A 23388-nucleotide genomic window follows, 5' to 3' on the forward strand; every position below is an offset into this window, starting at 1 on the left:
CCTGCCTCTTCGCCATGCCACCTGCTCCGTGTCTTTCCTGATGTACAGATGTTCCTTCCTCCAGGAAACCTTCTTGGACCACCCACCAGGCTGGGCCACACAGACCCCTGTGCTCCCCGTCCCCCCAGTGCCAGTCCCGCCCACTATGATCCAGAACTCCTCCATCTCGACCCTGACCACTCTGGGCTGTCACCATTTGGTGGGAAAAACTCTTCTAGATATCGGCCTAGGCAAAGAGTTTATGGCCAAGACCCCAGTGGCAATCACAGCAACAACAAAAATAAATAGGATTTTTTTTTTTTTTGAGTTAGAGTCTCACTCTGTTGCCCGGGCTAGAGTGAGTGCTGTGGCGTCAGCCTAGCTCACAGCAACCTCAAACTCCTGGGCTCAAGCGATCCTCCTGCCTCAGCCTCCCGAGTAGCTGGGACTACAGGCATGCGCCACCATGCCCGGCTAATTTTTTCTAGATATTTTTACTTGGCCAATGAGTTTCTTTCTATTTTTTTGGTAGAGGTGGGGGTCTCGCTCTTGCTCAGGCTGGTTTCGAACTCCTGACCCTGAGCGATCCGCCCGCCTCGGCCTCCCAGAGTGCTAGGATTACAGGCGTGAGCCACCGCGCCCGGCCCAATAAATAGGATTTGATTAAACTAAGAAGCTTCTGCACAGCTAAGGAATTAAGAGAGCAAATAGACAACCTACAGAATGGGAGGCAGTATCTACAAACTGTACACCCGATAAAGGGCTAATATCTAGAATCTACAGAAAACTCAAGCAAATCAGCAAGAAAACGTTTGGTGATTTTTCATCTCTCCTCCGGAATCCAGGAGGGCAGGATCCAGGACGTCTCAGTCGCCACCGAGTGCCCCGCACTGCCCAGCCCAGGGCTGGCCTCGCGGAGTGTTTGCCGAGTGAAAGAACTCATTGTGACGTGACTTTTGGTGTGTGTTTGCGTCCCCCTGATAAGATAGGGGACTCGGCAATGCCCTTCACCTCCTGGGCAGGTCACCCCCAGCCCTCCAGACCCCAGGAAGATGGAAGGTGGGGCCGGGCAGGCAGGGACGTGCAGGTCCCTCCTCTTCTGGACACTCAGGGGAGTTGGCGCTGGGCCAAGGAGTGGGGGGCAAGGTCTGACCCCCAACCTGGCTAAGCTGGAAGCCAGGCCTCTTGCATCTGCTGCTCTCCCATGTTTGTCCAGATTGGAAGGGTCAGCCATGCTGGCCCCCGGGTGGAGGCCTCTGCTTCTTCTGGAAATTGCCAGGCTCTCCTTGCTCTGGAATCTAAAGTCATATCCGGAATCCAACCATCTCCGCCTTCTCCCTCTGCTCCCACCCCGGTCCGGCCGGCATGCCTTCCTGCCTGGACGCTCACGCCAGCCTCTTCCCTGGTCTCCGTCCTCTTGTCCCTGCTCCTGCCATCTGTCTGTCCCTCACACCTGGATCAGGTCGGGGGCTTCCTGCCCGAGAGCCCTCCCTCGGCGCCACTGCATTCCAGCGAAGGCGACGTCCTCGCCTTGGCCCCCCTGATCTGGCCCCACTGCCACCCTGAGCAATCAGACCAGTGACTATTTGGCTGCAAATCGTGAGAAGTGCGTGCAGGAACTTAACGGGGTGCTGGGGAGAGAGGCAGAGAGGAAGAACTCGAAGCAGACTGGGGTATTGGAAAAGGCACCCTGAGGAAGTAGCATTTGAACTGAGGCTTGAAAGATGGGAAGGAGACAGCCAGGAGTGACTGAGGTGGAGGAGGAACGGCAGGAGCAAAGGGCTTGATGTGGGCACAAGGCTGACTTGTGCAAGGTCAGAGTGTGGGGTTCGGATTTTGGTGTCAGAGCAGTGCAGGCAGCGGAGGTTTCGGCTGGGAGGGGGTCCCAGCCGAAATTGGCCTTGTAAAAAATATTCTTTTCTCCAGCCTGAGCAAGAGCAAGACTTAAAAAAAATAGAAAGAAATTACCTGGATAACTAAAAAAAAAAAGAAAAAAAAAATATATATATATAATTAACTAGGCACGGTGGTGCATGCCTGTAGTCCCAGCTACCTGGGAGGCTGAGGCAGGAGGATCGCTTGAGCCCAGGAGTTGGAGGTTGCTGTGAGCTAGGCTGACGCCATGGCACTCACTCTAACCCGGGCAACAGAGTGAGACTCTGTCTCAAAAAATATATATATACATATTCTTTTCTGCTCCCCACAACATTTATTCTCATATTCATTCTTTCTTTTCCTCCCTCCTTCCCTCGCCTCCTTTTAATGTCTTTGTTTTGGACTCTCTGCTTTATATATTAGGGATTTTCCTAAATTACCATTCTTTCATGTTTAAGGGACACTAAACTTTTGCCTGGAAACTGGGGGGGGGGCTTTATGGGAGTATTAGCAGGGAGGGATCAGTCTGTCTGTGGCAGACCCCCAAAAAGTCAGTACTTGTAGGTGATTGCTTTGGGGTTGGTTGGTTTCTACAGACAGAGATACTACAATCTGCCACCAGGGGAGACTATTTACTAGCATCCTGGAAGGGCTGTGTGTGCAAGAGGGTGAATGCTTGGGAACTTAGCCAGCCTCAGCACCTGTAGTCCCAGCTACTCGGGAGGCTAAAGTCAAAGGATCACTTGAGCCCAAGAGTTTGAGGTCGCAGTGAGCTATGATTGCACCACTGGACTCCAGCCTGGGAAACGGAGCGAAATCCTGTCTCTAAAAACAAAATAAAGTTAATTAATTTTTTAAAAAGACTGCTCGAGGCTGGGCACTGTGGCTCACACCTGTAATCCTAGCACTCTGGGAGGCCAAGGCGGGCGGATTGCTCGAGGTCAGGAGTTACAGACCAGCCTGAGCAAGAGCGAGACCCCCGTCTCTACTATAAATAGAAAGAAATTAATTGGCCAACTGATATATATAGAAAAAAAATTAGCCGGGCATGGTGGCGCATGCCTGTAGTCCCAGCTACTCTGGAGGCTGAGGCAGGAGGATCGCTTGAGCCCAGGAGTTTGAGGTTGCTGTGAGCTAGGCTGACGCCACGGCACTCACTCTAGCCTGGGCAACAAAGTGAGACTCCGTCTCAAATAATAATAATAAGGAAATGTAAATTAGTATTATTCCAGATCACCATAAACAATATAAAGGAAATAAAACAGAGAGGTTGGGAGGTTGGGACACATATGATAGTGTGTTCAGGAAGAGTCTCTGTTAAGAAGTGACATTTGGACTGTGGCCGGAAGCAGGAGAAGGAGAGAGCTGCAGAATTGTCCATGAGAAGAGAGTTTTGAGCAGACAGACCGGCACGTGCAACAGTCCTGGGCTGGGAAGGAACTACTGGAACAGGGAAAAACCAGCACTCCCGCGGGTGGCTGTGGACTAAGCTGAAGAAGTCAGTGGAGATGGTGAGCAGGGAATGTCCCTCGGGGCCAGAAAGCCGTTGTATTCGCATCCGTGAGTTGCGAGGTGAGGAGTTGGGGTATTAGGTGAGGACTTGGGGTATTAAGTGCAAACCGAAGCCACTGGAGGTCTTAAAGCAGGGAAAGCACAAGATCTGATTTCTATGTCAAAAGGTCCAAATTCCAAACCTGGAGAACGTAGGAAGACTATTTTCCTTCTTCAACATCATAGATATAGGGATAAACTGAAAGTTCATATTTCAAAGGCGCCAAAGAGCTGTGAAATAAATGCAAGGAGTAAAATCTCAGGAACTAAATTCCAGTGAGTGAAGGACCCTTCTCGATATGGTTTGCATGTTTGCCCCCTCTTAATCTCATGTTGCAATTCGGTCCCCACCATTGGATACTCACAGGAGCAGCACATGGGGCATGTAACTGCACACCCCAGTGCTACGCCAGAATGTATATGTCCCTTCAAAATCCATATGTTGGAATTTAAACCACAAAGTTATGGGTTTAAGAGGTGGGATTCTGGGGAGGTAATGAGGTGGGGGGGAGGCCTCCCTTCATGGATAAGATTAGTGCTTGAAGCAGTGAGCTCATCCTCCTTTTTTTTTTTTTTTTTTTTTTTTTTGCATTTCTATCTATTCCACCATGTGAGGCACAGCACTGGTCCCTTCCCTGCTCCTGCCACGTGAAGATGCAGCCACAAGGTGCCATGTCACGGAGCAGAAAGCAAGACTTCATCAGACTAAATCTGCTGGCACCTTGATCTTGGACTTGTCAGCCTCCAGAACTGCAAGGAATAAATTTCTGTTGTTTGTAAATTACTCAGTCTTGGATATTTTGTTATAGCAGCACAAATGGACTAAGACACCCACCCACACCGACACATACGCACAGTCATGCAGAAAGCATCTCATGGATTGCTCTCAAAAGCACTGGTGGAGGGAAGGCTTCCAGCATGGGGCAGGGGCCTGACAACGATTGATGTCCAGATCCAAGGCCAAAGATTCCCAGGGGAGCAAGAAGGCGTCCCAGTGCCTGGTGCTGTGAAGGGCGCACAATCGCATGGGCTAGATTTTTATACAACTGGCAACATAGTAGGTTTGTTGACACCATAAATGTTATGGAGGCAAATACCTCATCTGTCTGGACAAGCACTGAACCACTGAGGCTTGAGACAGTGCCTGGTGCTGGTTGCCCAACAAATGTCCAGTGAATCTACAAAAGTCCAATGGCACCTAGCAAAGTGGACGCGCAGGGACATGTGAAGCTGTGTGCACACACATACAGCAGGTGAATCAGAAAGCGGAAACCTCCTCATAAACTTTATTGCTCTTAAAAATGCTGATGGAGGAGAGACTTCTTCCAGCACAGGCAGTTACCGATGATGTCCAAGTTCAAAGGCTCTAAGAGGACCCAGGAGGAGCAGTTCCTTACTTGCTGAGGGAGCCAGGGTGATCTCATATTTTCTGCTTCAAGATTCTGAATATAATGGAGCAAGCAATTATCATGGAGCCCACCAGGATGCTTGAGATGCTGAAGCTCAGAGCCAGTCTGGAGTTCGTCTGTGCTTTTCTCTGATCACCAAGGAAGTTGGCTTCCCGGGTCTGTTGGGGGTGGGGGGGAACCAAGCTGGTGGGAATGTTTTCCCCGAGGAGCAGGGGAGTAGGGGAGGGGCACCCCTACGGAAAGGCGGGGAGCACAAGGTAAGAAATGGTGCATGAGGGAGGTAAGGGCAGGGTTCAGTCCCCCAGGAAGGAGGAAGGAACCAGGGGGACAGGAAGAGGGAGTGGGTCTGGGCAGAGGAGGAGGAGGAGCAAGGGCAGCTAGCCGGTGAAGAGGAGGGAAATCCCGAGGAACAGGAAGAGGCCCTCCTGCTGGAAGGAGCACCCCGAGGCTGACTTGGCGATGGCCAAGGGACTTGGTGGTGGCCAGGTGGTGCCCACCTTAAGGGAGAACAACAGGGCTGGGATTGCCAGCAGGATGAAGAAGAAGAAGGATATGATGGCGAGAAACAAATAATCCTTTTCTGGGGGAGGCGCAGGCATCAGGACCACCGGCTGCATCAGGCCGAGCGGCTGCGAGGACATGAGCTGCTGCATCGGCAAGAACTGCTGCTTCGGGGGGTTCGGCCCCCAGTTGGCCTGGGCACCCGGGCCCTTGGGGCTGCTCACAGCAGCCATGGACCCTGGAAACTGCAGACAAGGGCGACAGGGTGGAGAGTGGGGACATCTGAGTTCCCAAGAAATGGGGACCAGCCAAACCAACCCCTCTGGCTAGAAAGGCACTGAAAACCGACGCTGCCCCAAGCCAGGGGACAGCGCCCCAAGCCAGAACCCACCACCCCTCCACGTTCCCATAGAATAGTCCCAGTGATTCTGTAACAGCCACACGACCCTCCTCTACCCTTCCATAGCCCCTCTCTGAACCCCCAATGCCCTCCCTGCCCCCTAATTGCCTCACTTTCCCCTTCTAAACACCCACTACCCTACCCCCACCCCACACACATGCTTGCACTCCCCGACTTTCCTGATAACCCATCACAAACCTAGTCAACGTCCCTAAGACTTCCCTGCTGTTCAGTCCCTGAGGCAGCCTTGGCGATTTGGGTCACAGGGGTGTGGCCTCTAGTGACCACCACTTCATTATGATTGGCTACGCCTTTGTGGGTGGGTCTCCAGTGCTTAAATCTGGTTTCTGATTGGTTCATTGTACACAAGGGGCGTTACCCAGACACTCCCCTTTCCTCCTGCCTTTCTGATCGATTCAGTGAGTAAGAGGCCCGGGTTACAGTTACTTGCCCTTTTTGTTGTTGTTCACAGTTTGTTTGGTTGTTTTTTTCGTTTTTTTGTTTTTTTGGGTTTTTTTGAGACAGAGTCTCACTTTGTTGCCCAGGCTAGAGTGAGTGCCGTGGCGTCAGCCCAGCTCACAGCAACCTCAAACTCCTGGGCTCAAGCAATCCTCCTGTCTCAGCCTCCCAAGTAGCTGGGATTACAGGCATGCGCCACCATGCCCCGCTAATTTTTCATATATATATTTTTAGTTGTCCAGTTAATTTCTTTCTATTTTTAGTAGAGACGGGGTCTTGCTCAGGCTGGTTTTGAACTCCTGACCTCGAGCAATCCACCCACCTTGGCCTCCCAGAGTGCTAGGATTACAGGCATGAGCCACCGCGACAGCCTGTTGTTCACAGTTTGAACTCCTGATTGCTTCGCTATATAGTGTGAGGCCTCACTTCCAGATGGAATGTGAGTGTAAGGGGCAGATTTATTGATATTCCTATTAGGAGCTTAGTGCACCTGAGGCCTGGGCTGGGCTGGACCCTGAGGGCTGGACAAGCCCATGGCTCTCCAGGAATTCACAGGCCATGAAAAAGAGGGAAAACACGCAAATAAAGAAAGAAAACTGGCTCGGCACGGTGGCCCACGCCTGTAATCCTAGCACTCTGGGAGGCTGAGGCGGGTGGGAGGCTGAGTCAAGGTCAGGAATTGGAAACCAACCTGAGCAAGAGCAAGACCCCATCTCTACTATAAATAGAAAGAAATTAATTGGCTAACTAAAAATATATGGAGAAAAAATTAGCCAGGCATGGTGGCGCATGCCTCTAGTCCCAGCTACTAGGGAGGCTGAGGCAGGAGGATCGCTTGAGCCCAGGAGTTTGAGGTTGCTGTGAGCTAGGCTGACACCATGGCACTCTAGCCTGGGCAACAGAGTGAGACTTTGTCAAGAAAGAAAGGAAGGAAGGAAGAAAGGGAGAAAGGGAGAAAGAGAGAGAGAGAGAGAGAGAGAGAGAAAGAGAGAAAGAAAGAAAGAAAGAAAGAAAGAAAGAAAGAAAGAAAGAAAGAAAGAAAGAAAGAAAGAAAGAAAGAAAGAAAGAAAGAAAGAAAGAAAATTAATTCACTGAGAACCAAGAGCTAAGAGGGAAATAACTGAAACAAGCAGGCAGGACTCTGGAAGGCCACAAGGGGCTAGGGGTGGGAGTGGGGTTGGCAGGAAAGGCCTCTCTGAGAAGGGAACATCTGAGCTGAGACTTGAAGTACAAGAGGAGCCACCAGGAGATACTGAGGAAAGACTTCCAGGTAGGGCCAACAGCAAGTGCAAAGGTCCTGAGGTAGGAAGGAGGTTGGTGAGACCGGGAACAGAAACAAGGGCAGCGTAGCTGGACTCGGTGATGGTTCTAGATGCATGAACAGCACATCCCACTGCATATATTCAAATACACATACAACCTGCAAGCCAACAAATCTCCCACTTAGAATTTTTTCATTTTGAACGTTTTCAACATTCTCTTTATATGAACAGCCCCACCCACATATGGTGCTGGAGGTGACCCAGAGCAAGGAAGCAAAGTGACTGTGCTCAGCCCCTTGAAGAATTAGGTTGAATAACTAAAGGATGCATGTGCTGGTGGTTCCCTGCCTTGGAGCTTCCTTGGCTGAATGTTTCGCTTGGCTTTCCCAGGCCATCAGGAAAAGCCAAAAGGTGATGAAGAAAGTACTCACAATTCTACACATACTCAGCCAAGCGGCCCCCACTGAAAAATGAATTGGAATAAAGAATAAAATAAATTGCTAAAGCCAGACTCAGGAACTCCCCAGCAGATTGTTAAAAGAGACAAGGGAAAGATTAAAAGGCAGTAGAAAACCCCACCCACCAAGTGATATGGAAGGCGGATGTAGAAGAGTCCACCTAAATTCGCATCCATTCCAGGGTATTTAGTGAGGAAGGGAAGAGGTTGCAAGTTTTTACTCTGCAATGTGGAACTAGACATTGTTACTGAAATTCCAAACTCAAGACTCACTCCCAACTTTCCCTGCTGCTAACAGCCGCCCCAGGCTAGCGCCAGCCCTGCACGACAGCAAAGCTGCCCAACTCGCTCCACGCTTCAGCCCCCCAATCCCACCCTCCCCTCAGCATCTACCGTGTTTCCCAGAAAATAAGACCTCCCCAGAAAATAAGCCCTGGCAGAATTTCTAAGGATTTGTGCCATAGAAGCCCCACCCCAAAAATAAGCCCTAGTGACAGGCGTGGCTGCGCGGTGTGGCTGCACAACCCGTGCATGTCGCACGGAGCGGGAAAGAAGACGAGCAGCCCTTCTCATCTGCCCCATCGTGACAGCTGCTGTCCCAGAGGTGACTGGAAAGGTGCGGGCAGCCCCACCAACAAGGTCAGCTCCCCCTGTGTGTGCTGCAAGCTGAGGCTTTGAGGGGAAAATAACACATCCCCTGAAAATAAGCCCTAGGGTGTCTTCTTGAGGAAAAATAAATATAAGATCCTGTCTTATTTGGGGGGAAACACGGTAGAGTGGATTTTTCCAAAATAGCGACCACATGGTGTCACTCTCTTGTTTAAATCTTTCACTGCTTTTCCTCAACACTTAAAATTCAGGCTCCTTCTTATGAATGACGGACAAGACGTTGCAACCTGTAGCCCTCTTTCCAGAACCTTCTCCTGACTCCAACTCATGCTCGGCTCCATCCGCTGGAACTCCCTTCTCTAGATTGGCAATGTGGGGGCTCCTTTCCATTCTACAAATCTCAGCTTCCCCCCACCTTGAGTAGCACCCGCCAACCAATTTCTGTCACATCCCTCCCTGCCTTTGTAGTCCGTCCCCCTACCTGAAATTATCTTGTTTACTGATGTGCTGCTTTTTTACCTCTCTTCTGCGTGCTAACATGAGTTCTGCGAGGCAGGAGTCTGTTCTGTCTTCTTCAATGAACCTGGCGCACAGTAGGTGCTCAATAGATGTTAGTTGCATGAATAAGTGAATCCTGGGGGAACTCACATGCACAGAAAAAGAAGGGTCACCCAGAAAGCAGAAATGTCCTCTATAATTTATTGTTCTCCAAAATACCAGGGGAGGGGAGATTCTGTTCCAGGGACAGAGTCACCGTGAACATCTGAGTCCAAAGAGGCTGTGGGGAGAGAGGCAACCCCACCACCATCCCTGGCACTCTGAGCGGGGAGGGGCCAGGTCACCCTGGGGGGTCTCCTGGACCGTGGGGGCATCCGTCACCAGGCCAACTGGATGGAGGACGTGAAGAAGATAAACAGCAGCCCCAGGACGACACTCGCCACGCCCATGGCCAAGGCCATGCTGGAATTCCTCTCTGCCCTGGTTCTGTCTCCACAGGTGTTGCCGTCCTGGGTCTGTGAGGGCGGGGGAGGCAGGTCGGCGGGAGTGTCCCCAAGACGGGGTGCAGATGGACGGAGCCAGGGCAGAGAGGGGCCCTTGGTTGGGGTCAGCTGAAGGGAAGCCAGAGGGCGTCTCCTTAGGGAGAAGAAACCTAGGACCAGGGGAGAGGTGAGGGTCGGGACAGGACCCACAGAGTCGGGGAAGTGCCTTGGGGGAGGAGGGGACAAAGGGCAGAGTGAAATACAAAGGGGGGACTGGGGGAGAAGCGGGGTGGCGGAATGTGGGGGGCAGGGTAGGTGTCCGGGGAGAAGGGGAGCAGGGTCTGAGTGTGACAAAAGGAAGGAGCAAAGTGGCCCCTGGAGAGACGTCTGGGAAAAGGGAGAAGAAGGGAAAAGAAAGGGGTTAGGGGCGGGAGGGACACCCCTGGGCTGCAGGACAGGACAGAGGCACCCGTCCTTACAGCCAGGGGTGGCCACGCCTCACCCTGATGGAGAAAATGAGGGCCAGAATCCCAAAGGGGAAACAGCAGAGCAGGGACACGATGGACAGCGGCAGGAAGTCCTCCACTGGAGGGTCCACGGGCAGCGGCAGGGACACCATCGGTGGCCTCACAAGGCCTGCAGGGCCCAGGGGGCTGCGGCTATACGCTTCGGGCAGGCAGCACCGCCACCAGCAGAGACCGGCCTGCAGACAGCACGGGGGAGAGGGACAGCTGAGGAGGAATGCCATGGGCTGAAGTGACCCCAAGAAGGAAGCAGAGCCTGGCCCACCAGCAGGGGTCACGCCGACTCCAGGGATGACGCTCCCCAGAACCCGCAACCCCCTCGCTGCCCCATCTCCTCCTTCCTGCACCGTTTAACTCTCTCCCTAATGCCCTTAACGCCCACTGCCTTGCCACGGCCCCTTGCTGCCGCCAATACCCTCCACCTGTGCCGTGTCCCTTAACTCCCTGTCCCCATAACCCCTTCCTTTCCTGGCAACCTCATCCCTGTCCCGACCCCATCCAGATTGCCCGCTCAACCCTCCCAGTCTCCCCACAAGCCCCTTGCAGTCCCCCCATAATTGTCTTCTCGACCCCCACAACGCTCCCCAGGCTCCCCAGGCTCCCACAACGCACTCCTTGTCCGGTCACCTCCCTCCCTCCCCCCACAGCCCACTCCCCATCCCGGTAGTATCCTCCCTGTGCCCCAAACCCCTTCCCCCATGTCCCCTTCCAGTCTGCCACGCTCTCTCCCTGTCGCCTGTGAGCCCCCTATTCGTGCCCCCGTAAGCTTCATCCTATCCTGCTGGAATCCTCTTCTCAGCCTCCCCCCTGTAACACGCCCCCCAGACTCCAGTTAGCCAACCAACTCATTTGTAGTCCCGAACCATCTCTACGTTGCCAGGGAGTGACGTCACCGGAGTGACGTCACCGAGGCACGGCCTCTCTAATCGTCCACTCTGCCTTTGACTCTGCTTTTCCTTCGGTATTGTGATTGGCTCCTTTTATGGGGGGGCGGAGTTCCAAAGGTTTTCTTGTCGTCTGGGCTTCTGATTGGTTCAATGAAAAGGGGGCGTGTTTCCTGGCCATTCCTAACTTCTTCTTGATTGGCTTGATGAACACAGGAGGCAGGAATTCAGATCCTTGCTTTTCCTCTAAGTGAGCTCCCTATTCCCGTAGGTATAAAGTGCGCAGTCCCGTGAAACTGGTATTTTCCAATCTGGCCGACAGAAGAGTTCCATCAGTGCTAATGGTGGGATTTACTAATTCATTCCATGTAGATTTATTTGGCACCTGCTTTGTGCCTGGCCTTGCGCTGGGCTCTGGGAACCAAGAGGCGCCCAAGAACAGCCAAAGCCATGGCTCTCGGGGAGTTCACAGTCCGTGGGGAAAACAGACGATAAACATCATTTTCAGACGGTAGTGAGTGCTCTGGAAGGAAAGAAATAAAAGGATGTGGCAGAGTGGGCTCTAGGAAGGCCAGTTGACATGAGTGGAGGGGGAGGAGGGGACATCTAAGATGAGACCTGAAGCCTATGAAGGATCCAGCTGCGGACAGATTTTTTTCTTTTCTTTTCTTTTTATTTTTGAGACAGAGTCTCGCTTTGTTGCCCAGGCTAGAGTGAGTGCCGTGGCGTCAGCCTAGCTAACAGCAACCTCAGACTCCTGGGCTCAAGCAATCCTCCTGCCTCAGCCTCCCGAGTAGCTGGGACTACAGGCAGGCGCCACCATGCCTGGCTAATTTTTTCCTCTATATATTAGTTGGCCAATTAATTTCTTTCTATTTATAGTAGAGACGGGGTCTCGCTCTTGCTCAGGCTGGTTTCGAACTCCTGACCTCGAGCAACCCACCTGCCTCGGCCTCCCAGAGTGCTAGGATTACAGGTGTGAGCCGCCACGCCCAGCCATGGATCCAGTGGCTGAGAGACAGAAATAAGGGCAGTGTGGCTGGAGTGTGATAAGGGAGGGGCAGGAGGAAGGAGGTGAGGAAGAAGAGGAGAGCAAGGTCTACACACCTAGGTGTAGACTTTGGGTTTGATTCTAAGAATTGTGGGAGCGTTATGAAGTGTTTGAGCCAAGAGGTGTGCTATGATTTAGGCTTGAAAGATGCTCTGAGCTGAGGCTTGATGAATAGAGTGGGGGCAGTAGGTTCCTACTTTTCCTGAGGGTTCACGCGGAAAAGGATAGGGAACAGCCATGGGCTAGGGATATCTGGCATACAGAAGTCCCCAGGGAAAGTCAACCCAGAGAGGACTGAGGCAGCATGACCTGGGAATAGAGAAGTCCCTCTCTTCTGGATCCCTGGCTGGCCTCTGATTTTCATCCCTCTGGCTGGTTCCCAGCCCTTCCCTTGAATGTTAATTCCTATTCATTTAATTCCTATTCATCAAGCCTCAGCTCAGAGCATCTCAACAACAGAAAGATCAAGCAGAAGAAAGAATTTCTGAATTTGAGGACAGGCCTTTAGAAATAACCCAGTCAAACAATAAAAGAAAAGAAAAGAGAATAAAAACGAATGAACATAACCTACATGACATATAGAGGGCCACGAAGCAACCAAATTTTCTAATTTTCGGTCTCCAGAAGGCAGAGAAAAAAAAAAATGAAAAGGATAGAAAACTTATTTAACAAGATAATAGCAGGACACTTCCCAAGTCTAGCAAGATATGGGAAGCTCCGAGATCCTGAAATAGATGCAATTCAAAAGATATGCACAGCAAATTATAGTCAAACTGTCAAAAGTCAAAAGCAAAGAGAGAATTCTAAAAACAGCTAGAGAAAAGTGTCTAGTCATTTACTTCAAAAAAGAAAGAAAGAAAGAAACCATCAGACCAATAGTGGATTTCTCAGGAGCAGCCTGGCACCCTACAATAGGATGTTATATTCAAAGTGCTAAGATAAAACAACAACAACAGTCAGCCAACAATACCAGACCCAGCAAAGTTATCCTTCATAAATGAAGGAGAAATAAAGTCCTTTCTCAGACAAGCAAAACTTGAATTTATCACCACTAGATGAGCCCTATAAGAAATGCTTAAGGGACTCCTACATCTGGAAGCAAAAGGGCGATATCTACCACTATGAAAACAAAAAATTATAAAACCCACTGGTAGAAGAAACACACACAAATACAGAGGAGAAAGGAATCAAATGTTCACACTACAGAAACCGCAATGATAAACCATAAGAGAGAAAGAAACAAATATTATACAAAGCAATGAGAATTGAATTAATAAAATAACAAGAATAAGCGCTCACATATCAATAATAACCTTGAATGTAAATGGATTAAACTTTCCATTTAATGTATATTTTTAAGTGACCTAATTTTATCCTGTCCAGAAAAAAACTCATCTCATCTGTAAAGACACATAGACTGAAAGTGAAGGGATGGGAAAAGATATTCCACCAAAAAAACCCAAAAGTGGGCCGGGTGTGGTGGCTCACGCCTGTAATCCTAGCACTCTGGGAGGCCGAGGCGGGTGGATTGCTCGAGGTCAGGAGTTCAAAACCAGCCTGAGCAAGAGCGAGACCCCGTCTCTACTATAAATACAAAGAAATTAATTGGCCAACTAATATATATAGAAAAAATTAGCAGGGCATGGTGGCGCCTGCCTGTAGTCCCAGCTACTTGGGAGGCTGAGGCAGGAGAATTGCTTGAGCCCAGGAGTTTGAGGTTGCTGTGAGCTAGGCTGATACCACGACACTCCTTCTAGCCTGGGGAACAAAATGAGACTCTGTCTCAAAACAAAACAAAACAAAACAAAAATGAGCAGGAGTAGCTATGGTTATATCAGATAAAACAGGCTTTAAGTAAAAAACTGTAAAAAGAGACAAAGAAGGTCATTAAATAATGATAAAAGGATCAATTCCACAAGAGCATATAACAATTCTACTTTATTTTTCCAAAGCAAGAAAGCCTTTGGATATAACAATTCTAAATATATATGCAGGCCACAGTGGCTCATGCCTGTAATCCTAGCACTCTGGGAGGTGGAGGCAGGAGGATCGCTTGAGGTCAGTTCAAGACCAACCCAATCAACAGCAAGACCCCATCTCTACTGAAAATAGAAAAAAGTAGCCAGGCATGGTGGTGTGCACGTGTAGTCCCAGCTACTCAGGAGGCTGAGGCAGGAAGATCGCTTGAGCCCAGGAGTTTGAGGTTGCTGTTAGCTAGGCTGATGCCACAGCACAGTAGCCCAGGTGGCAAAACAAGATTCTGTCTTGTCTCAAAAAAAAATACATATGCACCCAACACTGCAGCATCCAGATTTATAAAGCAAAAATTGTTAGATCTAAAGGGAGAAATAGACTCCAATACAATAGTACCTGAGGACTTCAACACCCACTATCAGTACTGGACAGATCATCTGGACAGAAAATCAACAAAGATTTAAACAACAAAGATTGGTTTTAAACTGCACTTTAGACCAACAGATATTTACAGAACATTTCATCCAACAGCTAATAAAATACATTCTTTTCTTCAACACCATAGAACATTCTCCAGGATACAGACTATATGTTAGGACCCAAAACAAGTCTCAACACATTTGTTAAAATGCAAGTAATATCAAGGTATCTTCTTAGAATACAATGGAATAAAACTAGAAATCAGTAACAAGAGGAACTTTGGAAACTGCGCTGGGAAAACCGGATATCTAAATTTATTAGGTGACATTCTATGTTAAGAAAGACCTTCCCCTTTTCACCTTCTTTATTCTCTCTTTCTGCCAGTATAGACTAAAAAATCTATTTTTAATTCAATACTTTATAATCCATTGCTCATTTTACTTCCCTCTGTAAATCTCCTAGTTTTCCTACTGGGCTGTCTACTTCCTCTGTCCCACAGCTCTTGGGAGACCATCCTGGTCCTGCCCATCCACCCTGTCTGCAGATAGGGGTCTGCAAGAAGGATAGGAGTCTGCAAGGAGGAAGAAGAGTCTTTTTTTTTTTTTTTTTTCGGACACCGTTCTTCCAAGTGAAGTATTGCCAGAATGGATAAACAAACGCCACATGTACTCAATACTAAATTGGAGCGAATCAATCAACACTTGTGTGCACATATGGTCCGGTCGCGGTGGCTCACGCCTGTAATCCTAGCACTCTGGGAGGCCGGGGCGGGCGGATTGCTCAAGGTCAGGAGTTCAAAACCAGCCTGAGCAAGAGCGAGACCCGTCTGTACTATAAATAGAAAGAAATTAATTGGCCAACTGATAGATATAGAAAAAATTAGCCGGGCATGGTGCGCATGCCTGTAGTCCCAGCTACTCAGGAGGCTGAGGCAGGAGGATTGCTTGAGCCCAGGAGTTTGAGGTTGCTGTGAGCAAGGCTGACGCCACGGCACTCACTCTAGCCTGGGCAACAAAGCGAGACTCTGTCTCAAATTAAAAAAAAAAACTTGTGTGCACATTACGGAACACTTACAATTTTGACCCAAACTGTACAAAAGGAAATTATGTAACCAAAACGTGTGTGTCCCTGTAATATTCTGAAATTTTAAAAAATGGAAAAAATGGAAAAGGAGGCAGAGCCAAGATCCAACACCTGCGGCTTCCAGCCAATTCCTATCAGGGTGGGTGGAGCCTGGCCCCACGCTGAGTCCTGGAGTGGCTGAGAGCAGTGAGGCCACGCCCCCTTATGAAGACAGCCAATCAGGACTCGAGGTGCTGGTTTCTCCATTGTGAAGAACCAGCCTTTGATGGTCTGGGTATTGGGGTTCTGGTTAGAACAAGGGGAGGTGTAGGGATCTGGCTCTTGGTTTGCACTACACTCCGGGTGTGTCTTTGGTTGAGTAGAAAGATCATGGCCCCAAAACCGAAAGCTCCCGCACCTGCCCCGGGTGCCCCACCTCCCCCTGCTGCCCCGGGTGCCCCACCTGCCCCGGGTGCCCCACCTGCCCCAGGCGCCCCAGGGGAAGCGCCCAAAGGGCCGGAGACTAATCAGACGCCGGAAGAGCTGGCATTTTACGCCCCAAATCACAAATGTTTGGCCATCTTCGCTATAATTTGTTTCCCTCCCTTGGGACTTGCGGCTTTCTACTACAGCAACCAGGTAAGACAATACCCATGCCGTAGCCCATCCTGTCCTCTACTTGCCCCTGCATCTGCTCCTGTCCTGGGACCTGGGTAGGGGCTTTCCCTTAGTGGCAGCGGGTCTCCAACCCTTCTCCCAAGGGTTTCTGGACTCAGAAAACCACATCTGTGCTTCCGCCCCTGTAGACCACAGAGGCTAACCAGAAGAGCCAGTGGGAAGAGGCTTACATCAACTCAGGCAAAACTGGTTGGCTGGCTACATTTGCCATACTCATCGGTTTAGGCCTCCTTTACATCTATGCCCTATATATCTGAAGGCCAGACCCAGCAGCCCAGGGGGCCACTCCCCAACAGAGCCACCCACCAAGAAAAACACTGCCCATCCAAGTCAGCCACCATGCAAGAAACTCCACAGCTGAGACATCCCCTAGCCGAGAAACCCACCAACCAAGGAACTCAACATTCAAGCAACCAACTAGCCCTGGAACACGCAGACCACCTGCCTGTACTACGCCAGCCCCCTCAGCCTCCAGAGCTATCTTCAATACCACCTTAGGGATCTACACTTCGTGCCCTAGATCCCCTTAGCTCCTTGAAACTGAGCTTCTCTTTCAGAGAAATGTTTATTTAAACGAATAAAATTGAATGGAATGTTCTGGACTCTCATGTGTGTTTGGTATGTGGTGTGTGGGTTCACACGTGTGTGTGTGTTTTCTGGGTATCTGTGTTTCACTGGGGCTATGCGTTTTCTACACTGTGTGAAAATCACAGTGTTCTAAATGGGAAGCCCAAGCACATGGTGATCAGGCAGACTGGGCTTATATCCATCTCTGACACTTTAAGAAGCAAGCTTAGGAGAAAATCTTCCTGACCCCGGGTTAAGCAAAGAATTCTTAGACACGATACCAAAAGCACATCCATAAAAGAAAAAGAAAAAAAAAATTGCCCTACAAATTACACTGTTAGGAAATAAAAAGATAAGCTAGGGACCACGAGAAAATATTTGCAAGTCACTTAATCTTGCAAACGACTTGTAATTCAAGAATAGATTGTCCCCTCAGGCCTTCGCTCCTTCCAGGCCTCCGCCACCTCGCCCCCTGCCTCCCCCCGCCCCCCGCGCATGCGCAGGGGCATTTTTCCCGTGGCGCTCTAGGGCGGGGAGATTTGTAGGTAATGGCGGGCACTCGGTCGCTGGGTCGTCGCGGAGGATCTTCTACCCAGCTGTACGTGTGGCGACAAGGGCGAAGGGAGTGGCTCCTCGCTGTCGAGCGAGCGGCTCTCCCGAAGACTCGAACCGCCACCAGCTGCTGCAGAAGCGGGCGAGCGTGTGGAGCCCCACAAACGGGGACGCGCCCGTGGGCAACGCAGAGAAGGCGCGGCTGGAGGAGGCGACGGCGGCCGCCGGGCCACTCGTTGAGCTGGGTGACCAGCGAGAGGGACACCGACTTCATCCTGCCGCGCAGCGTTTCCTGTAACGTTTCTGTGGACGAGGAACAGCAGCTATCCACACGTGGAAAAGGAAAACCGTCGCATTCTTCAGACTTTGTACCGCACGGGGCGCTGCTCGCTCCATCTTGGCTGCATATGTAGATGCACTCCCAAGCGTCTTGATTATGAGAGGGACGTGTTTTGCCTCAGCTTGCTAAAGCCGTTGAGAGTTATATGTTAGGGTCCGCTGAAAAGCAAGTTGTGTCAGAAGATAAAGAGCTTTTTAATCTCGAAAGCAGAGTTGAAACAGAAGATTCTTTAAAGCAGATGGAAGGTGTCTCGGAGGCATTACAAACGCAGCTGTCGGAGGTTGAATCACAATTGCCCTTTGACAGTTACAAAACCTGAACTCTACTCTGTGTCCCTCACTCTGCCCTGTCCCTTCTACCCTTATTTGTTAAAAGAGAAGAATTGTAGCATTACTTTTACAGCTATGTTTTATGGTAAAGAGGTGATTATTTCCCAAATTCCAATTTTAAAGCCATTTTATGGTACTTTCTGGAATTGGGAGTTTTTATTTTGATAAGAAAGTGGGATAATTTTCTGAACTGTTTTCTCCTCTGTATCAAGTTCATTATTCTTCCTTTCCTATTTTTTGAGAACTTTAATTTACCTTTAATACTTGGGACAATATTTAATATGAATGATAAGAAAATCGTATAGTTTTTTCTACCCACAGTGTGATTGAATCTTGTCTGAAAATTAAATGCATAAAGCTTGTTGGAGAAACTGATCAGTTATTTGTCAGAACTATTTGAAAACTTGCACAAGAGCAGAATAGCACACATGTACAGTAGGATTCCACTTTATCCTGTTTATTTACTAGTATATGCTTTAAAAATCTGGAAGAATACTTATCAGAGTAGGATTGATGGGAATTCCTTCTACAGTGGGATTCTGGGGGAATTTTTAGTTTTTCAGTTTTATATAATGTAAACTTTTATAGTGTGTGTATTATTTTTATAATCAGGAATAGAATAAAGATTAAAGTGCTTTAAGGTTGATTTTTAAACTGAAAAAAGAAAGGAAAAGAAAAGAAAAAAGAATATATAAAGGACCCTCAAAACTCAGCTATAACAAAAACCACTCAATTTTTTTTAAATGGGTGAAAGGCTTGAACAGACACTTCACAAATGTCAAATAAGCACCTTGCAAATTCACCCTCTAGTGCTGAAGAACCTGACTCCAAGTTGTTAAATGACCATGCTCAAGGGTGCCTGATGAACTTGTGATACTGTAAAATATATATTTGGTCTTCAATCCGTTTCCTGATGTACTTCTCCTAAAATCCTTGGAATCTCCAAAGTGATATCTTTTTGCGTGCTAATAAGTTGACTGATGGCTAGTAGCCCCTATCTTGAGGTAGATGATGGGGGCTGGTCACTAGAAAAACTAAGTAATGATTAGAAGGTTGGAATCAGTCCCATCTCCAACCTCCAGGGAGGAGAGAAAGGCTGAAAGTTAAGTTGATCACCAATGGCCAATGGTCAATGGTTTAATCAATTATGCTTATGTAATGAAGCCCCCATAAAAACCCAAAAGGACAAGGTTTGAGGAGCTTCCAGATAGCTGAACACGTGGAGGTTCCTGGAAGGTGGCCACCCAAGAAGGGCATGGAACCTCCGTGCCCCTTCCCCCATGCCTAGCCCGGCCTATCTCCTCATCTGTATCCTTTGTAGTATCCTCTATAATAAACCAGTAAATGTGTTTCCCTGGGTTTTGTGAACTGCTCTAGCAAATTAAACTAACCTAAAGAGGGGGTTGTGGCAGACCCAACTTGAAGCCAACTGGTCAGAAGCTCCAAATGCCTGAACTTGCAACTGGTGCCTGAAGGGGGAGGGGCAGCCTTGTGGGACTGAGCCCTCAACCTGTGGGATCTCATACTATCTCCAGGTGGCTAGTGTCAGAATTGACTTGAAGGACAGCCAGCAGGTGTCTGCTGCAGAATGAATGACTTGCTTGGGATATGCGGAAAACCCCACACACATTTGGACACAGAAGTCTTCTGTGTTGATTGTCCTGGTGTGAGAACAGAGGAAAAACACTGCATTTTTCCTCAGGCAATACAACATTCCCAGGCCCACATCACTCTTGCCCCAAGTAGTGCTTTTCCACCAAGATGTTCAAGAAGAGCCTTTAAACAAAGGTGTTCAAGGAGATGAAGCCTATTTCCAGGCACCTTCTGAAGGTGGAACCAGGGATTCCCAAATGACCAATCAACTTAAAGAATAGGAAGGGCCAGAAGCCCATCACACCAATCAGTAGCCAGGTAGTCATTCCCACCCTATTACACACAACCTCCAATCGGCCAATAGAATGAGAAAGACAGGCTAGGAGGCGGGCTCTGCCTGGTCTCCATGGTAATCCCTGGTGTTTTGTGATCAATGAAGAGCTTTCCTGTAACACCGGCAGTGCCAGGCCCAGGTACCCTACTGGGAATGTTTGAGGGGGACAGGAAGTAGGAGGAAGAGGGTTAGAGAGGGCAGAGGGGAAGTGATGGGAGCAGAGACGGATCATAAGTGGAGAGAGAGAGAGGGTGTTATAAGAGGACAGAGAAGTATTTAGAGGAGACATGAGTTTAGGAGAGCAGGGAGGATGTTATAAGTGGATAGTGAGGAGTTCGAAGGGTCAGAAAGCTGGTTTCAGAGGATACAAATGAAGAGATGCCCAGGGTGAGGCTTGTGAGAAGGGGCATGCCATGCCCTCTCCCGGAGCACCATCTCCAGGCCCTCCACATGTTCAGCTGTCTGAAAGCTCTCCAGGCCCTGGGCTTTTATGGAGGCTTCATTACATAGGCATGATTGACCAAACCATTGGCCATTGGTGATCAACTCAACCTTCAGCCCCTGTCCACTCCCTAGAGGCTGGGGAAAAAGGCTGAAGGCCCCCAACCCTCTAACCATGCCTTGGTCTTCAGCAGACAGAATTTTATAAGGGGAAAGAGAAGAGGTTATGGGTGGACAGGGAAAGGAGTTAATAGGTGGTCAAGGAGGTTTGGAAGGAGCTGGGCTGCGGGGTTTATGGGAGTAAAGGGATATAGCAGGACCATGAAGGATTAATGGGACAAAGTGAGGGGTGTTATAAAAGGGACAGGGAGAGAGCTATTAAAAGTTTTATGGAGTAAGAGTTTTATAAGGGGACAATGAATTCATAATGAAGTTTTCACAGATGAAAAGTGAGTACCTTATTAGTAGGGTGTTTTACAGGGGCAAAGAGAAGGCTGCTTTGGGGACAAGGACGATGTTATAGGAACAAAGTGTTTCTGAGGGTCCATTGAGTTTTTAGGGAGGCCAAATGAGAGTCATCAGAGTCAGGGGTTTTGTGGGGGACAGTGGAAGGGGCCAAGTCAGAGATGCTGTTGAGGGCTGATGAGGCAGCTGTCACAAACAGGGAGGAGGTTAGAGGGTACGGGAAAAGTGCTACCAGGAAAGAGTTAGAGAGATTATAGCACATGGAGAGCAGGGAGTTCTAAGGGACAGGGAGGCATCAAAAGGGATAGGGGGGGCCGGGCGCGGTGGCTCACGCCTGTAATCCTAGCACTCTGGGAGGCCGAGGCAGGAGGATCGCTCGAGGTCAGGAGTTCGAAACCAGCCTGAGCAAGAGCGAGACCCCGTCTCTACTATAAATAGAAAGAAATTGATTGGCCAACTAATATATATAGAAAACATTAGCCGGGCATGGTGGCACGTGCCTGTAGTCCCAGCTACTCAGGAGGCTGAGGCAGCAGGATTGCTTGAGCCCAGGAGATTGAGGTTGCTGTGAGCTAGCCTGACGCCATGGCACTCACTCTAGCCTGGGCAACAAAGCGAGACTCTATCTAAAGAAAATAAATAAATAAATAAATAAAAGGGATAGGGGGAGGTAGGAGGGGACACGGTGGGAGTTAAAGGGCATCAGTGAGAATTTTAAAGAGGGTCAATGAGGAGTTTATAGCTGCAAAAGAGAGATGTGTTAGGGTAAACAAGGAGAGAGTCAGAAGGGACGGTAGAGTTCAGAAGCCATACTGAGTCACAACCCATTTTCTGCCCTCAGCTCTATGAACCGGTGATGCCCACCAGCAAGCCCAATGACTACCTTTTGCTGTCCATCTTGGGCCTCTTTTGTTGCTTCCCGCTAGCTATCCCAGCATTGATCTTTTCTGTTGAGGTGGGAATGTGCACCACAGTGACCCTCAGTCTCCCCTCTCCATCCTGGCCCTGGCCCTGACTCAACTTCTCCCTTGTTTCTCCCTCCTGTGCTAGGGGCCCAAGCAGTGCCAGCACCCACTGTGGGTTCAGACCTCCACCCTGGGTCCTTAGAGTCCCACAGACCAGCAGGGGAGGAAGAGGTAGCATGCAATAACCCTTCTAACCTCTCTTTCCCCATTGACCCTCTCCCCTGGAACTCAGACAAGGACCCACAACAGAACAAATGACTATAACATGGCAACAAAGACCTCCAAACAAGCCTTCTTCTGGGCCATCTTGAGCATTGTCGTGGGACTCTCAAGCCCTTTCTTAGTTTTCTTCCTGCTGCACTTAACTAAGTTGTAACCTCCTTCCTAGCTCACGAACAAACCACCAAATATACACAAGAGTACAATCGAGCCTGGCTCTAAGTATCTGTCAGGGCTGAAAGGGACATGTGCTCTTCAATGTCTGGAGTACCAAGAGATTTGAGATGAAGAAAAGACATGCAAAGTGTTCTTCCTACGCTCACACACCACTCAACACAACACTTCCAACACCAGACGTGTGAAGGGGGCAGGGTGTCCCTACACACCAACCAACCGTGACACCAGCATCTCCTGCAGACACCAGTTGGGTGTCCTATAATTTAATCTACCCAGGCCAGGTGCTGTAATCCTAGCAGTCTGGGAGGTCGAGGCGGGCGGATCGCTCAAGGTCAGGAGTTCAAGACCAGCCCAAGCAAGAGCGAGACCCCCTGTGTACTAAAAATAGAAATAATTGGCCAACTATACATATATATATATATATATATATATTTAGCCGGGCATGGTGCGCATGCCTGTAGTCCCAGCTACTCGGGAGGCTGAGGCAGGAGGATCGCTTGAGCCCAGGAGTTTGAGGTTGCTGTGAGCTAGGCTGATGCCCCGGCACTCTACCCTGGGCAATAGAGTGAGACTCTCTCTCTCTATATATATATATATAAAAAAAACACTTACCTAGAGACAGCATCAGATTACACAAGGTGAGAGCTCAGTCCCACAAGACTGCCTCCCACGTCAGATTTAGTCACAAGTACTAGGTTGTCAATGACATTTCTGACAGATCAGGGTTCCCATGAGCCCCTCCTAAGGCTCCATTCATTTGTGAGAGTGGCTCACAGAACTCAGGGAAACAAACACTTTCCTTACCTTTACCCAATGATTATAAAGGATATTACAAAGGTTGCAGATGAACAGCTGGGGAAAGATGCATTGGGTGGAGGCTTATGGGGAGGGGCACGGAGCTTCCATGCCCTCCCCCAGGTGTCACCCTCCAGGTACCTCCGCTCTCTGTAGGTTCACTGAATCCAGTCCTTTTGGGGTTTTATGAAAACTTCATTACATAGGCATGATTGGTTACATCACTGGCCACTAGTGATCGACCTACCCTTAAGCCCCTCTCTCCTCCCCAGAGGTTGGGGGGTGGGGCTGAAAGTCCCAATTCTCTATTCATGCCTTGATCTTTCCAGTGACCAGCCCCGACCCTGAAGCTGTCTGTCTAGGGGGTAGCCAGCCACCAGTTGTCTCATCAGCACGCAAAAGACACTCTTTTTTTTTTTTTTTGAGATAAAGTCTCGCTTTGTTGCCCAGGCTAGAATGAGTGCCATGGCGTCAGCCTAGCTCACAGCAACCTCAAACTCTTGGGCTCAAGCTATCCTCCTGCCTCAGCCTCCCAA

General features: G+C 49.4%; 2 protein-coding genes and 1 long non-coding RNA gene across 3 annotated transcripts; 2 read left to right on the forward strand and 1 right to left on the reverse strand.

Moving 5' to 3' along the window:
* Positions 1-9194: 9194 nt before the first annotated feature.
* On the reverse strand, positions 9195-10180 carry LOC105877041 (dispanin subfamily A member 2b-like). Its single transcript, XM_012775235.3, has 2 exons — positions 9985-10180; positions 9195-9515 (listed from the first exon to the last, which is right to left on the reverse strand). The coding sequence occupies exons 1-2, from the start codon at positions 10099-10101 to the stop codon at positions 9378-9380; spliced, it is 255 nt and encodes an 84-aa protein (XP_012630689.2). The 5' UTR covers positions 10102-10180; the 3' UTR covers positions 9195-9377.
* Positions 10181-15668: 5488 nt separating this feature from the next.
* PMIS2 (PMIS2 transmembrane protein) lies at positions 15669-16677 on the forward strand. Its single transcript, XM_012775234.2, has 2 exons — positions 15669-16036; positions 16204-16677. The coding sequence occupies exons 1-2, from the start codon at positions 15788-15790 to the stop codon at positions 16330-16332; spliced, it is 378 nt and encodes a 125-aa protein (XP_012630688.1). The 5' UTR covers positions 15669-15787; the 3' UTR covers positions 16333-16677.
* Positions 16678-19861: 3184 nt separating this feature from the next.
* Positions 19862-22090, forward strand: LOC105876923 (uncharacterized). Its single transcript, XR_001156662.3, has 3 exons — positions 19862-19929; positions 21538-21651; positions 21894-22090. It is a non-coding gene; the product is annotated as an uncharacterized LOC105876923 (long non-coding RNA).
* Positions 22091-23388: the final 1298 nt, after the last annotated feature.

This window comes from Microcebus murinus, chromosome 16 (assembly GCF_040939455.1).
Source record: "Microcebus murinus isolate Inina chromosome 16, M.murinus_Inina_mat1.0, whole genome shotgun sequence".
Classification (NCBI taxonomy): Eukaryota; Metazoa; Chordata; class Mammalia; order Primates; family Cheirogaleidae; genus Microcebus; species Microcebus murinus.

Coding starts and splice junctions, on each gene's coding strand:
- LOC105877041 (XM_012775235.3), bottom strand. CDS start 10,101: ATGGTGTCCCTGCCGCTGCCCGTGGACCCTCCAGTGGAGGACTTCCTG. Junction 9,516..9,984: donor CCCTCATTTTCTCCATCAGG/GTGAGGCGTGGC, acceptor CCGCCCTCACAG/ACCCAGGACGGCAACACCTG.
- PMIS2 (XM_012775234.2), top strand. CDS start 15,788: ATGGCCCCAAAACCGAAAGCTCCCGCACCTGCCCCGGGTGCCCCACCT. Junction 16,037..16,203: donor CTTTCTACTACAGCAACCAG/GTAAGACAATAC, acceptor CCGCCCCTGTAG/ACCACAGAGGCTAACCAGAA.